Genomic DNA, 9,998 nt, shown 5'->3' with positions numbered 1-9,998 from the left:
CCTGCTGCAGGTGGCAGATGGAGCGGGTTTGCTCCTTGACTGGGTGGCAGGCAGATGCTCACCTCCCAGGTTTCTCCCTAGTGCAGCCTTGGACATTGGGGGCGGCAAGATGCGCCTTCCCAGCTCTCCTGGGAGTTCACTGGAACCCTCAGCCAGCCAGCCAGACTGACCCAGCTCTCGCTTCTCTTCCAGGGGTGACGCCTGATGGTCCCGGCTGGAGGCCTTGAGTCGTAGCTCACTGCCCCGCCTGCCCACCCACCCCTCTCCTTTCCTCTCCCCCTCCCCCCTCCTCATCGGAGTCCTTCCCACCCCCCGCACACCTGCTGTGTGCCTGCGCTCACTGATGACAGCGTGGATCGTCCTCCCCGTCAGCCTTTCTGCCTTCTCGATCACGGGAATATGGATCGTGTAAGCGCTGCTCGGTTCTGGCTTGGTCGGGCTGGGGCTGCAGGGCTGGCCCCGGAAGCGCGGGGAGGCCTGGGCCACCCTCCCCCAGGGCTGGGCCGCAGTGGCCGTGCAGCAGGCTGTGAACGCTTTGGGGGCTGTGCAAGAAGCACTCCTGGTGCCAGGCAGCTCGCCAGGGCTGTCCCCAGGCTGGGGGCGGAATCTCTGCCCCGACGCTTTTCCCAGCACGGTGCAGACCACGCTCGGATGGTGCACACGGCTTCTACCACGACAGGCCAGGTCGACGCCTCCGCCGAGACCAGGGCTGGCCTGCCTGCTTGCTCCCTTGCTGGTTCGAGCCGAGCGCTGCTTCCCTTCCGCCTGCTGTCTGGGTTACAGCCCTCCTCTCCGTGAGCTGGGGACGGGTGTGGTGGGACGGGTGCCTCGTGCTCCGCGGAGGCCGTGGTGCCCCAGGGGCTTCGTGTGCAATTTGCCTGAACTGCACCACGATGCAGCGCCCGAACTCTGCAGCCCAGCCCCCTCAGGGACAGGTGCTGTGTGGGCAGAAGGGGTGGGGCCGGCGCAGGGGCTGCCGCCAGCTCCAGGCTCTCTGGGGTACCGCTGATGCTTGGAGGAGGGTGCAAGCGGCATGACCGGGGGGGCAGTGGGGGAGTGAATCCACAACACCGACTCCTCCATCTTGCAAGCGTGCCGTAACAAGGCTGCTGCTTGCCTACAGTATTGGCAGCCCAGGGACTTCCTAGAGGCAGAGCTGGAGGGGGCCCAGGACAGGAGTTCAGCTTAAAGCCGCTCTCTCAGGTGGCTGTCCAGGTACTCTGAGCACCTCCCGGGAACCGAGAGCCAACACCTCTGTGCCGTCGGCCTCGTTGTGTGCCTTCTCTGGCCGTTAGGAAACTTTCCTGAGGTTTTGTGTCCAACGTCAAAAGGAAAGATTTCCTCTCTCGGCTCAAGGCTGTATAAAGCGTTTTGTGTATCATGTGTTGGGCTACTTACCTGTTTGAAAGTTCAGGCCACATTTCCTTTGGTGCTTTTGAGAGAGTGTAAGCATTGCCACCTCCGTGGCTCAGTGTGACTGACGCATGAAGCCACAGGATGCAAACCCCTGCAGCCCGAGGCAGACGGCGGGTGCCCCCCTGTGCCTCAGCGGCTGCTGTGGCAGCAGATTTCTTGTGGGAGCAAAGGGTCACTTGGAGCCTTCCCTGGTCCTGGACTGGGGTCGAGGAGTGGGCTGACTTGACCCGGCCAAGGAGGCTCTTCTAAGGAGGCACTGAACTCTGCTCCTGGCAAGAGACCGGTTTTATGCCAGCGGTCGCAGGCTGGAGCTCGAGGAACGGTGTGTCAGTTCAGAATCGGAGGTGGCTATTGAAGCCCAGCGTGTGGGCAAGGCAGAGGTCAGAAGGCACCTTTTTATCTCCCGGAGGCTGCTTTGCAACAGTCCCCTCAACTCGAGCCTTCGCGGGGCTGCTGGTTTTCTGGGTAAACGAGACAGGGGCAGGGAACGAGTCGAAAGTGCAGTTCCCAGCATTCTTGGGTTGTGGAAATTTCCAGCGCTCCTGGGCTGGAAACTTCCAGTCTAGTTGTGCTGCGGCTGCCCTGGCAAGAGGTGAGGTGAGGAACCAAGACTTCCCCCTCTTGTCCCGGGCAGGTTTTTCCAGCCCCAGCCTCCACTCCACCTGGCTCATTGAACAAACAGGGGCGTGCCATGCACCCACCCCCAAATGTGTTCCAAGAGGAGGGGCGGGGGGGTGGGGGCAGCACTTGGTGGCTGGCCTGGAAGGGATGCCCAGGACTGCAGGTAGATGGGGTCCCGAGCCCACAGGGAAAGGGGCGAAGCAGGGCCCGGGCCTTGGGCGCAGGGGGGGCCCTTGGAGCCCCTCTTGGGCTCTTGACACATGCCCAGTTCTCTTGGCAGGCCAGGAGGAGCAGAAAGCACCTGCCCACTTGGGGCTGCCAGAGGACAGTGGCTCGTGGATTCTTGGTGCCGGCAAGGCCAGCACAGCATCCGGTAAAGGGCTGCCCTTGGACATCCTACAGATTCTGCTCCCCGTTCACTTCAGTGGAGCTCTGAGGAGATGCCCTTCGTGGACCCTGCCTGCTCAGCGCTCACTGGCTCCAGTTCTCCTTGGGGAGCTGGTAGGAAGTTGGCAGGAGCGGGCAGGGGACTCCCCTTGCGCAGTCGCCACCTCTTGCTGCATCGATGCGGCCCATCGTCTTGCTCCGTCGAGCCACTGGGTCCTCTCTGCTTCCCGCAGGTATGCCATGGCAGTGATGAACCACCACGTGTGCCCTGTGGAGAACTGGTGAGTCCTCCCAGAAGCCCCGCGGCAGCACCTGGCCTCGCTCTTCAAGCTTGCTTCCTGCTGCAGCACCTAAGAGAACCACCCATCTGTCCCTCCCGTTGCAGGTCGTACAATGAGTCCTGCGCTGCTGACCCCGCCAAGCACGGCTACCCCAAAAGCTGCTGCACCTTGGAGGACATCCCTTTGATCAGGTGGGGGGGGAAGCCGCTTGGGCCGTCCTGGGGCGGTGGCAGCCCATGAAACCTTGAGGAGAGTGGCTCGCGACGGTGTGCCTGGCCGGGTCGCAAAGAGCTGCCTTCCCGGAGCAGCATCTTTGCAGAGCCTTGGAAGTGCTTCACGTGTGTGTGTGTGTGGGGGGGGGAGGGGTCCCTTGCTGGGGTTTCTGCCCTGCTAATCCGTTGCCATTTTTTCTGCAGCAAATGTGGTACCTACCCTCCTGAAAGCTGCCTCTTCAGCCTGATTGGCAACATTGGAGCTTTCATGGGTAGGTGTGAAGTCAGGCCAGCTACCACCCTCCCTGAAGCGTGATCTGCCTGGGACAGGACCCCACGAAGGGTGGGATTTTCCGGGGAGTGCCTGGCCTTTGGGAGGCAGCCAGGAAGCAGACCCAGGAAGAGAAAACCTGCCCGGCTGCTCTGGAGGCAGCAGCATTGCTCAGGTGGGGGGCACCCTCGCTGTGGATAAATGCTTTCCTGGGAAGACCCACGTGCCTTAAAAAGACTTCAAGACACCCGCACACGGTGGCTTTCTTCCTGGCTCCAGAGGCACCGTGCCATCCAAAATGCTGGTCACACCGGTGGGATGTGATCTCAGGAACAGAAGTACATCTTGGCTAGCAGATTTTTCTTTAATGTACAGGCGAATGTAAGGTCTGCTCCATGCTTGTAAGCAGTACTCTGTGATTGTGAAGACAAAGATGGATGCTTTGTTCCTAGGCAATCTAAGGCAGCCCACACCAAGTAAAACTCAGTTTCTCGACCTGTCTAAATGACACATCTTAAGTCAGTTTGCAGAACTCTGACATTCCAGCCGTGGAAAAGTCCAGGACGCCAACCTGCCTCCACTGAAAATCCGCTTGCCTGCCAACTCAAGCTCTTGAGAGTCCACTGAAGGCAATTTCAGGATTTCAGCCCGATGCAGCCTGAACTCTGTGACCGGTGTTACAATCGACACTTTCAAATGTGCGCATCCACAGGCTTATGACGGGCACGCAGAGTGTAGCATAAAACGCACGAAAAGGACTCGTGAGCCGTGCTCCCCTTTCCAGACCTTCCAACTGCGTCTTTTCTTCCCCAACAGTGGTGGTGATCTGTTTCCTGCGCTACGGACAGCTGATTGAGCGGAGCCACCGTTCCTGGGTGAACACCACGGCACTGGTCATGGGTTGCACCAATGCTGCCGGCCTCGTCATTGTCGGCAATTTCCAGGTTAGCTGAGGAGGCTCCATGGGGGCGCCGGGGCAGCCCAAAGGAGCAGGAGCGGGGGCTCTGGGTAGCAAAGCCGCTCTCTCTGGAGCAGCTTGGGTGGAGTTTCATGGGCTTCTCATCTCTCTCCAGATGAGCAGCTCTCTGTCTTTGGGTGTAGCGCAATCTTGCCACATACTGGGAAAGGAATGTCAGAATTGAGGGAAGAGCAGGGAGAAGCCTGGGTCAGGATCGTGCTCATTTGGAGTTGCTGGAGGCTGCTCTTGGGGGCATGCTCTCTGGCCCACAAATCAGCAGCACCGCAGCCAGAGCAAGAGAGCACAAGCAGCCGAGTAAGGAAACAGAATGGCGCCTCCCCGTGCTCGTAAGGGCCAGGCAAATAGAAAACAGCTGCAGGTGAACCCTGCAAGAGAAGGGAAGGCGTGGCAGTGAAGCCTTGACCATCGCCCGCCTTCCTTCAGGAGGCGGCAGCAGGGCCTCGGAGGTGATCTTAATGTGCAGCCAGATTTGCTCGGGGCTTGCAACATCCAGAAGGTGTGGGTACTGGAAAATGCCGCAGGCGATCATTAACTGGCTGGCAGGCCCCTCAGGTGGTCACGCCGCTGTCCTGCTGGGTTCCAGGCCCCCTGCGAATAGCTGGCCTGTGTCTCCACGGCTCGAAGGGCTTGGGCGGCCGCCAGGTCCTGCATGAAGCTGGCCACCGAGCAGAGCTGCGTTTCTGGGGCAACAGGGCCTTTGCAGTGGGCTTGGGACCCTCTGGCAAGGGCCTCCATCAGGGTTTAGTGGCAGCTGCTTTCCCCGCTTTGGGAGGGAGTAGGGGGGCCGGGCGCTTTGAGTGGATCGCAGTGCGGGGAGGTCGGTCCCCTGCGCCAGCCCCTACAGCTTGCCAGGAAGATACTGCTGCTGCCCCGGCGCCCGTGGGATGGGAGGCTCTCCCGGTTGTGCCCAGGGAGACTGGCGCCACTGCCCAGGGAGGGCTTCAGAGCCAGGTCGGTCTCTCCTTGGGCTTCAGGTGGACTACGCCAAATCTCTCCACTACATCGGAGCTGGAGTTGCCTTCCCAGCGGGCCTCCTTTTCGTCTGCCTCCAATGCGCCCTCTCGTACCACGTCGCCGCCTCTGCCCTGGACTTCTGGGTGGCACACCTGCGTGTCTTCCTCACCGGCGTGGCCTTAATTTCCCTCGTCCTCAGTATCCTTTCCGACAGCCCGAGCGGGGAGGGGCACGGGGTGGACGGCAGCAGCGCAAGCGCCCATAAGAACGCCCTTCTCTCTCGGGCGGTTTCGAAGGCTGCCTGCGTGCCCAGGCTTTAGGCTTTATCCACAGAGGAAAACCTTGTCCTTTAAGCCAAGCACGCACCTCACTGGCCCCAGCGCTCCCTTTTTCCTTGACTCTCCGGCAGGTGGGATCTTTTTCATCCACGAAAGCTTCCTCCTGCAGCACCTGGCGGCCATCTGCGAGTGGATCTTCGTCATCGACATCCTGGTCTTCTACGGAACCTTCGCCTACGAGTTCGGCGCCGTCTCCAACGACACCATGGTGGCCGCGCTGCAGCACTCGCACAGCAGGGGGTGCAAGTCCCCCGGCGGGAGCAGCACCTCCACGCACCTGAACTGCAACCCGGAGAGCATCGCCATGATCTGAGCGCGGCGGGCACCGTTGCCCAGCCTGCAGCTGCGGCAGCTGCCTTGTTTTCCCCCAGTGGGGGCCGAGGGGCACCTTCTTCCACTGGGTAATTCTACGTTTGCAACAACCCCCCCACTTTTTAAAAGTAATGGTTGCCAGCACTAGCCCCCCCTTGGTCCAGGCGGGCACCTCCGTGCCTCTCTCAGACCAGGCGCGAGATGCATCGGGAAGGCTGGGCCCCGCAGCCAGCCCTGGGGGGGCCTGGACTGCAGCGGCTGTCCTGCTTTTCCTCGCCGGTCCGGCTTGCCGTCGCGCACGGTCCTCCGGCCACCCCGAGGCCATCGAATTGGCGCCCCGGGGAGCCACACTGGGCTCCAGCCATGCTCTCCGCACTCCCGGCTCCAGCGTCCCACAGAGGGCCGTCCAGGTGCCCGCCAACGGCAGCTGCTCACCGGCGCGCCTCCCTGCCTTTCCCTGCCCACCTTCCCTTTGGAGCAAGTACACTGACCAGGAGCGAGGGGGGAGCGGTGCGCAGGGATGGGGCGACGACGGAAGAGGCAGCTCCCCGTGCCAGGCCTTCCCGGGAGACGCCGCTCTGCGCACTTGGCCTTGCAAAAATGAGCCAGTGCCCCCGGAGCACGGACGCGTTGCCAAGCAGGGCCTGCTGTAGGGGAGCGACCGGCCGGCCGAGTCCTCGCTCCACGCGGCCACACGCCCCTATGAGCGGACTTCCCCGAAGGCGGAGAGGAGCGCTTCTGGCCCTCGGCCCCGAGCGGCTGAGCTGGTGGCTTGGTGTTTTTTAGAACTTTTTTATATCTCGCTATATAAACGGTGTATAAAGAGTTGCCTCAAAGCAGAACCGCCTCGTCGGCTTGGTGTGCGCCTGTGCTCGGCAGTCCCGGGAGGGTAGAGCTAGAAGGGCTGGAGGGCCACTGGCGCCAGCCCCCCTTGTGGTGCACCACCCCATTCAGACGACTCCCCAGGCGCTTTCCGAATGCCCCCCGCGAGGGAGAGCTCCCGAGCTCCCCAGGCAGCAGGTGGGGCATCCTGGTAGCTAACCAGCGAGAACCGGCTCACTGCCAGAGCGGGACGAGGGTGCCACACAGCTTTCAGAAGGGCGGCCACCACCTCCACGCCTGCAGCCACGCACCCCCTGGCAGCCCCCCCCCCCCCAGCTGCTCCTCCCTTGCCTGGTTCACCTCAAGCCAGACCAGGATGGGAAAAGGAGGCAGAGAGGCCACGGCGGCCGTCACCTGCCCACGTCGGCCGCCGCCAACCTGGCACAGGGGGGCCCTCTGACCCATGGCCCTGGCACTCTGCCCACCCCTCCCTTGGATGGAAAGTCACGGGGCACCCCCGCTTCCGCTGCTGCAAGCGCTCCGCCCCAGCACTCGCTTCTCCACCGCCTTGCGTGCGGGAGATGCCCTCACGGCGTTTGGCCTCAACCTGCAAGCCGAGGAATGTGTGAGCGGACCTGAAGGAGGCCTCTGCAGCAGGAGGAAGGCCAGCCAACTGGCCCGGAGGCTTGTGCCCTCCGCAGCCAGCCTGGCACTCCCGCGTCACCAGGTTGCTCGCCCACATTTGCAGCATGTGATCCACAGCTGAAACACAGTGCAGAGCGCAGAACACCGGGGAAATGCCAGCCCGGTTCCTGCATCTGGGGGTGAAACGGCTGTGGCGACTGGGCCTTGCTGGTGTCCTCTTTATCACTGACAGCCCAGAGTTCCCACCTGTATTTCCAGAGGGAAAGGCCGTGGCTAAATATGAAGTCCGTGGCTTCTGCCTGCAAAAGGCCTCAGCTACACTTTGCTGCATGAGAAGGCTGAGCTGTGATGAGACCACGGGGAGATGCAGCCAGTCTGAATGGACAAGACGCACCCTGAGTTAGAGGCACAACCGACCTGATGCGGGGCAGCTTCCCCAGTCCCCTGCTCTCCTGCCCCTCCCCTGCACACCTGGGGAGATGAGTCCCTGATGCCCTGGACGAGGCATTTCGCTAGACAGCAGCAGGCGAGGGCAGAGCGCCGGCCTGGAAAGATGCAGTGCCGGGGAGCCCGGAGCAGGTGGGGGCTGGCAGCAAGAGCCTCTGCCTTCTTTCCAGCTGGGATGCTTGGTCACAGGAGTGCCAGACACGCAGACCTTGCTCACCAAGCAAACGCCCTTCTGCTGACCTCACAACACAACAAAACTACCCAGGCAGCGCCTCTAGTGCAGACCAACTCCAGATCACCCCAAGGTGAGCCACCTGCCTTTGCCGCGGGAGCTCTGGCTCAGCTGCACGTGACCTCTCCGTGCCGGGACAGCAGAGACGTGCGTTTCTTTCAGGGGTCAGTCCCTGTGCTGGACGTGTGTCCGCTTCAGGACACCTGCAAGGTGTGAAGTGGATCCACTCAACGGCCACATCCTTCCCCAGCTCAGGGAAAGAGACAGAGGGAAGGACGACTGGACTGAATTTTCCTGGCTTTCGGCCTTCTGCACTTAGGCGGGACTGCTGCCCTTCTGCCCCAGGAGGTTCTCTCCATCACCAGGAGGGGAAATGTTGGGTGCAAATGCACGAAGTGAAGCACGGAGGGGAAGTTGCATAGCAAAGAATTTATTTTAAGCTGGGGGCACGGACTTCTAACAGACTACCAGCCCTTGCCGGGATGGAAGAGAGGGGTGTCTCGAGGGGGGGGGTGCTGCATCTTGACGGCCCACGGCATCCTGTCCCTGGCAGCTGCGGGTGAGCTTGCAGTGGGGGAGCACGGGCAGGCCTCTGGCCGCCCAGAGGGGAGGACGGGGGGAGGACACGGCCAGCCGGCCAGCCATCACGTGTACATTGCGCCGTGCAGGCACTCCAGTCGGTGGGCCTGCTCCTGTCTCCGCAGCTGGAAGATGGAAGGAGAGGGAGGAATAAGTGCCGTGGTTTAGCAACTGGCCGCGTTCCAGTGCCTTGCGCAAATGAACCACTCCTCCACTTGCGGGAACGCAGACATGGGATGTCCCCCACGGGGGTCCCTTGAGGGGCTCCGTTTGTACCGAGCTCCCTTGGGGGGGCAAAGAGCGACCGCCCCGTGACCACCCCATTCCTGCCTAAGCAGCTGCACAACGGAAGGCCTTGCAGGATTTGCCCGCTGTGCCACTTTCCAGCCCACCGGCTCCACAAGGCTTTTCACGCCTTCTGGGCTTTCTGTCAGCTCGCAGAATCCAATTCTCGGATTAAATACTCCTGCATATCAGCCTGGGGACAGGAACCCACAGGTGGCTTAAAATGTGGTTTTGTTGTCCATGTGGGACTGAATTGCCGTAAGAGCTCAACAGATCCATCCTCTTTCCACCTCGATAAACAACCCAGAAATGTCCATTCTGAGGCTGTGTGCCATAAAGCCTGAACCTGACACTCGGGGTTTTAACCCACTCGTTTAGCGAAGGGGAACCCCAGGCCGTTGTGAGAACTGGCCCACTCCTGTGCCGCCCATGGCAGGCGCAACCCGCGAACAGCCCTTGCGCGTAAACCTGGCCTCTTGAGTTCAGAAGGGCCATTTCCCACAGTTCTGGCTTGCCCTCGGTCACATCTTCGCCCTCCAATTATTAAGTATAGCATTTATACCCCGTTTGACTGAAAGGCCAACGGCTGGCTGTGCGGGTGCCTGGGGCCAGAAAACACACTGCTCTCCCTCCCCAGACTTCCCGTGGAGGAGCAGCCCCCGGCAAAGCCGGCCCCAGGGCCGGGGCGGACGGGCCCACGCTGGCCGCTCACCTTGTCCTTCTTGTACTCTTCATACTGCTCGTCGTCGGTGGGCAGCTCATGGCGGCAGAGAGGGCAGGAGTTGGTCTGGCGGAGAGAAGGGGCCCGTCAGCTTCCCGGGAAAGAGAGGCGGCACCCCTTCCACCCAAGCACCCAGAAGCTGGGCGCCCTTTCCAGGCCCACCTTTCCAAGCCAAGGAAGAATGCAGCCCGCGTGGAAGAGGTGCTGGCAGGGCATCCTCCTGACGACCTCCTCCTCCTCGAACTCCAGCAGGCACACCGGGCACTTCAGCCCTTTATCTTGCCGGCAAGCAGGGAACCGGGAGAGAAGCCACAGCAGCATCAGCCTGACCCGACGCGCCGGCCCGCGCCTGCAAGGACCGGCCCGTCCTCGGCCTCGCGGCCGGGGAAGCCCTGCCTGGCTCCGCCGGGCGGGGACCTGCGGCCCGCGCCCGGAAGCCGCCCGCGGCTCGCTCCCGCTTCCCGGGCCGCCCGCGGCCTCCGCCGCGCGCCCCGAC

General features: G+C 62.1%; 2 protein-coding genes across 3 annotated transcripts; one reads left to right on the top strand and one right to left on the bottom strand.

Annotated features, from left to right (window-relative positions):
• Nucleotides 1-213: 213 nt before the first annotated feature.
• Nucleotides 214-6,610, top strand: TMEM150A (transmembrane protein 150A). 2 transcript variants are annotated; one of them, XM_044417393.1, is made up of 7 exons: nt 214-408; nt 2,658-2,705; nt 2,810-2,896; nt 3,122-3,189; nt 4,005-4,132; nt 5,142-5,319; nt 5,531-6,610. In XM_044417393.1, exons 1-7 carry the CDS (start codon nt 344-346, stop codon nt 5,770-5,772), a joined length of 816 nt encoding a protein of 271 aa, XP_044273328.1. In that variant the 5' UTR covers nt 214-343; the 3' UTR covers nt 5,773-6,610. The 2 variants fall into 2 exon arrangements, with proteins under 2 accessions (XP_044273328.1, XP_044273329.1); XM_044417394.1 differs by lacking the exon at nt 214-408 and adding an exon at nt 2,461-2,538.
• Nucleotides 6,611-8,327: 1,717 nt separating this feature from the next.
• Nucleotides 8,328-9,839, bottom strand: RNF181 (ring finger protein 181). The gene is made up of 3 exons (XM_044417404.1): nt 9,665-9,839; nt 9,494-9,568; nt 8,328-8,621 (listed from the first exon to the last, which is right to left on the bottom strand). Exons 1-3 carry the CDS (start codon nt 9,821-9,823, stop codon nt 8,562-8,564), a joined length of 294 nt encoding a protein of 97 aa, XP_044273339.1. The 5' UTR covers nt 9,824-9,839; the 3' UTR covers nt 8,328-8,561.
• Nucleotides 9,840-9,998: the final 159 nt, after the last annotated feature.

This window comes from Varanus komodoensis, unplaced genomic scaffold, assembly GCF_004798865.1.
Source record: "Varanus komodoensis strain SLA01 unplaced genomic scaffold, ASM479886v1 scaffold88, whole genome shotgun sequence".
NCBI classification, from domain to species: Eukaryota; Metazoa; Chordata; class Lepidosauria; order Squamata; family Varanidae; genus Varanus; species Varanus komodoensis.
This window is presented reverse-complemented; position numbering and strand designations above follow the sequence as displayed.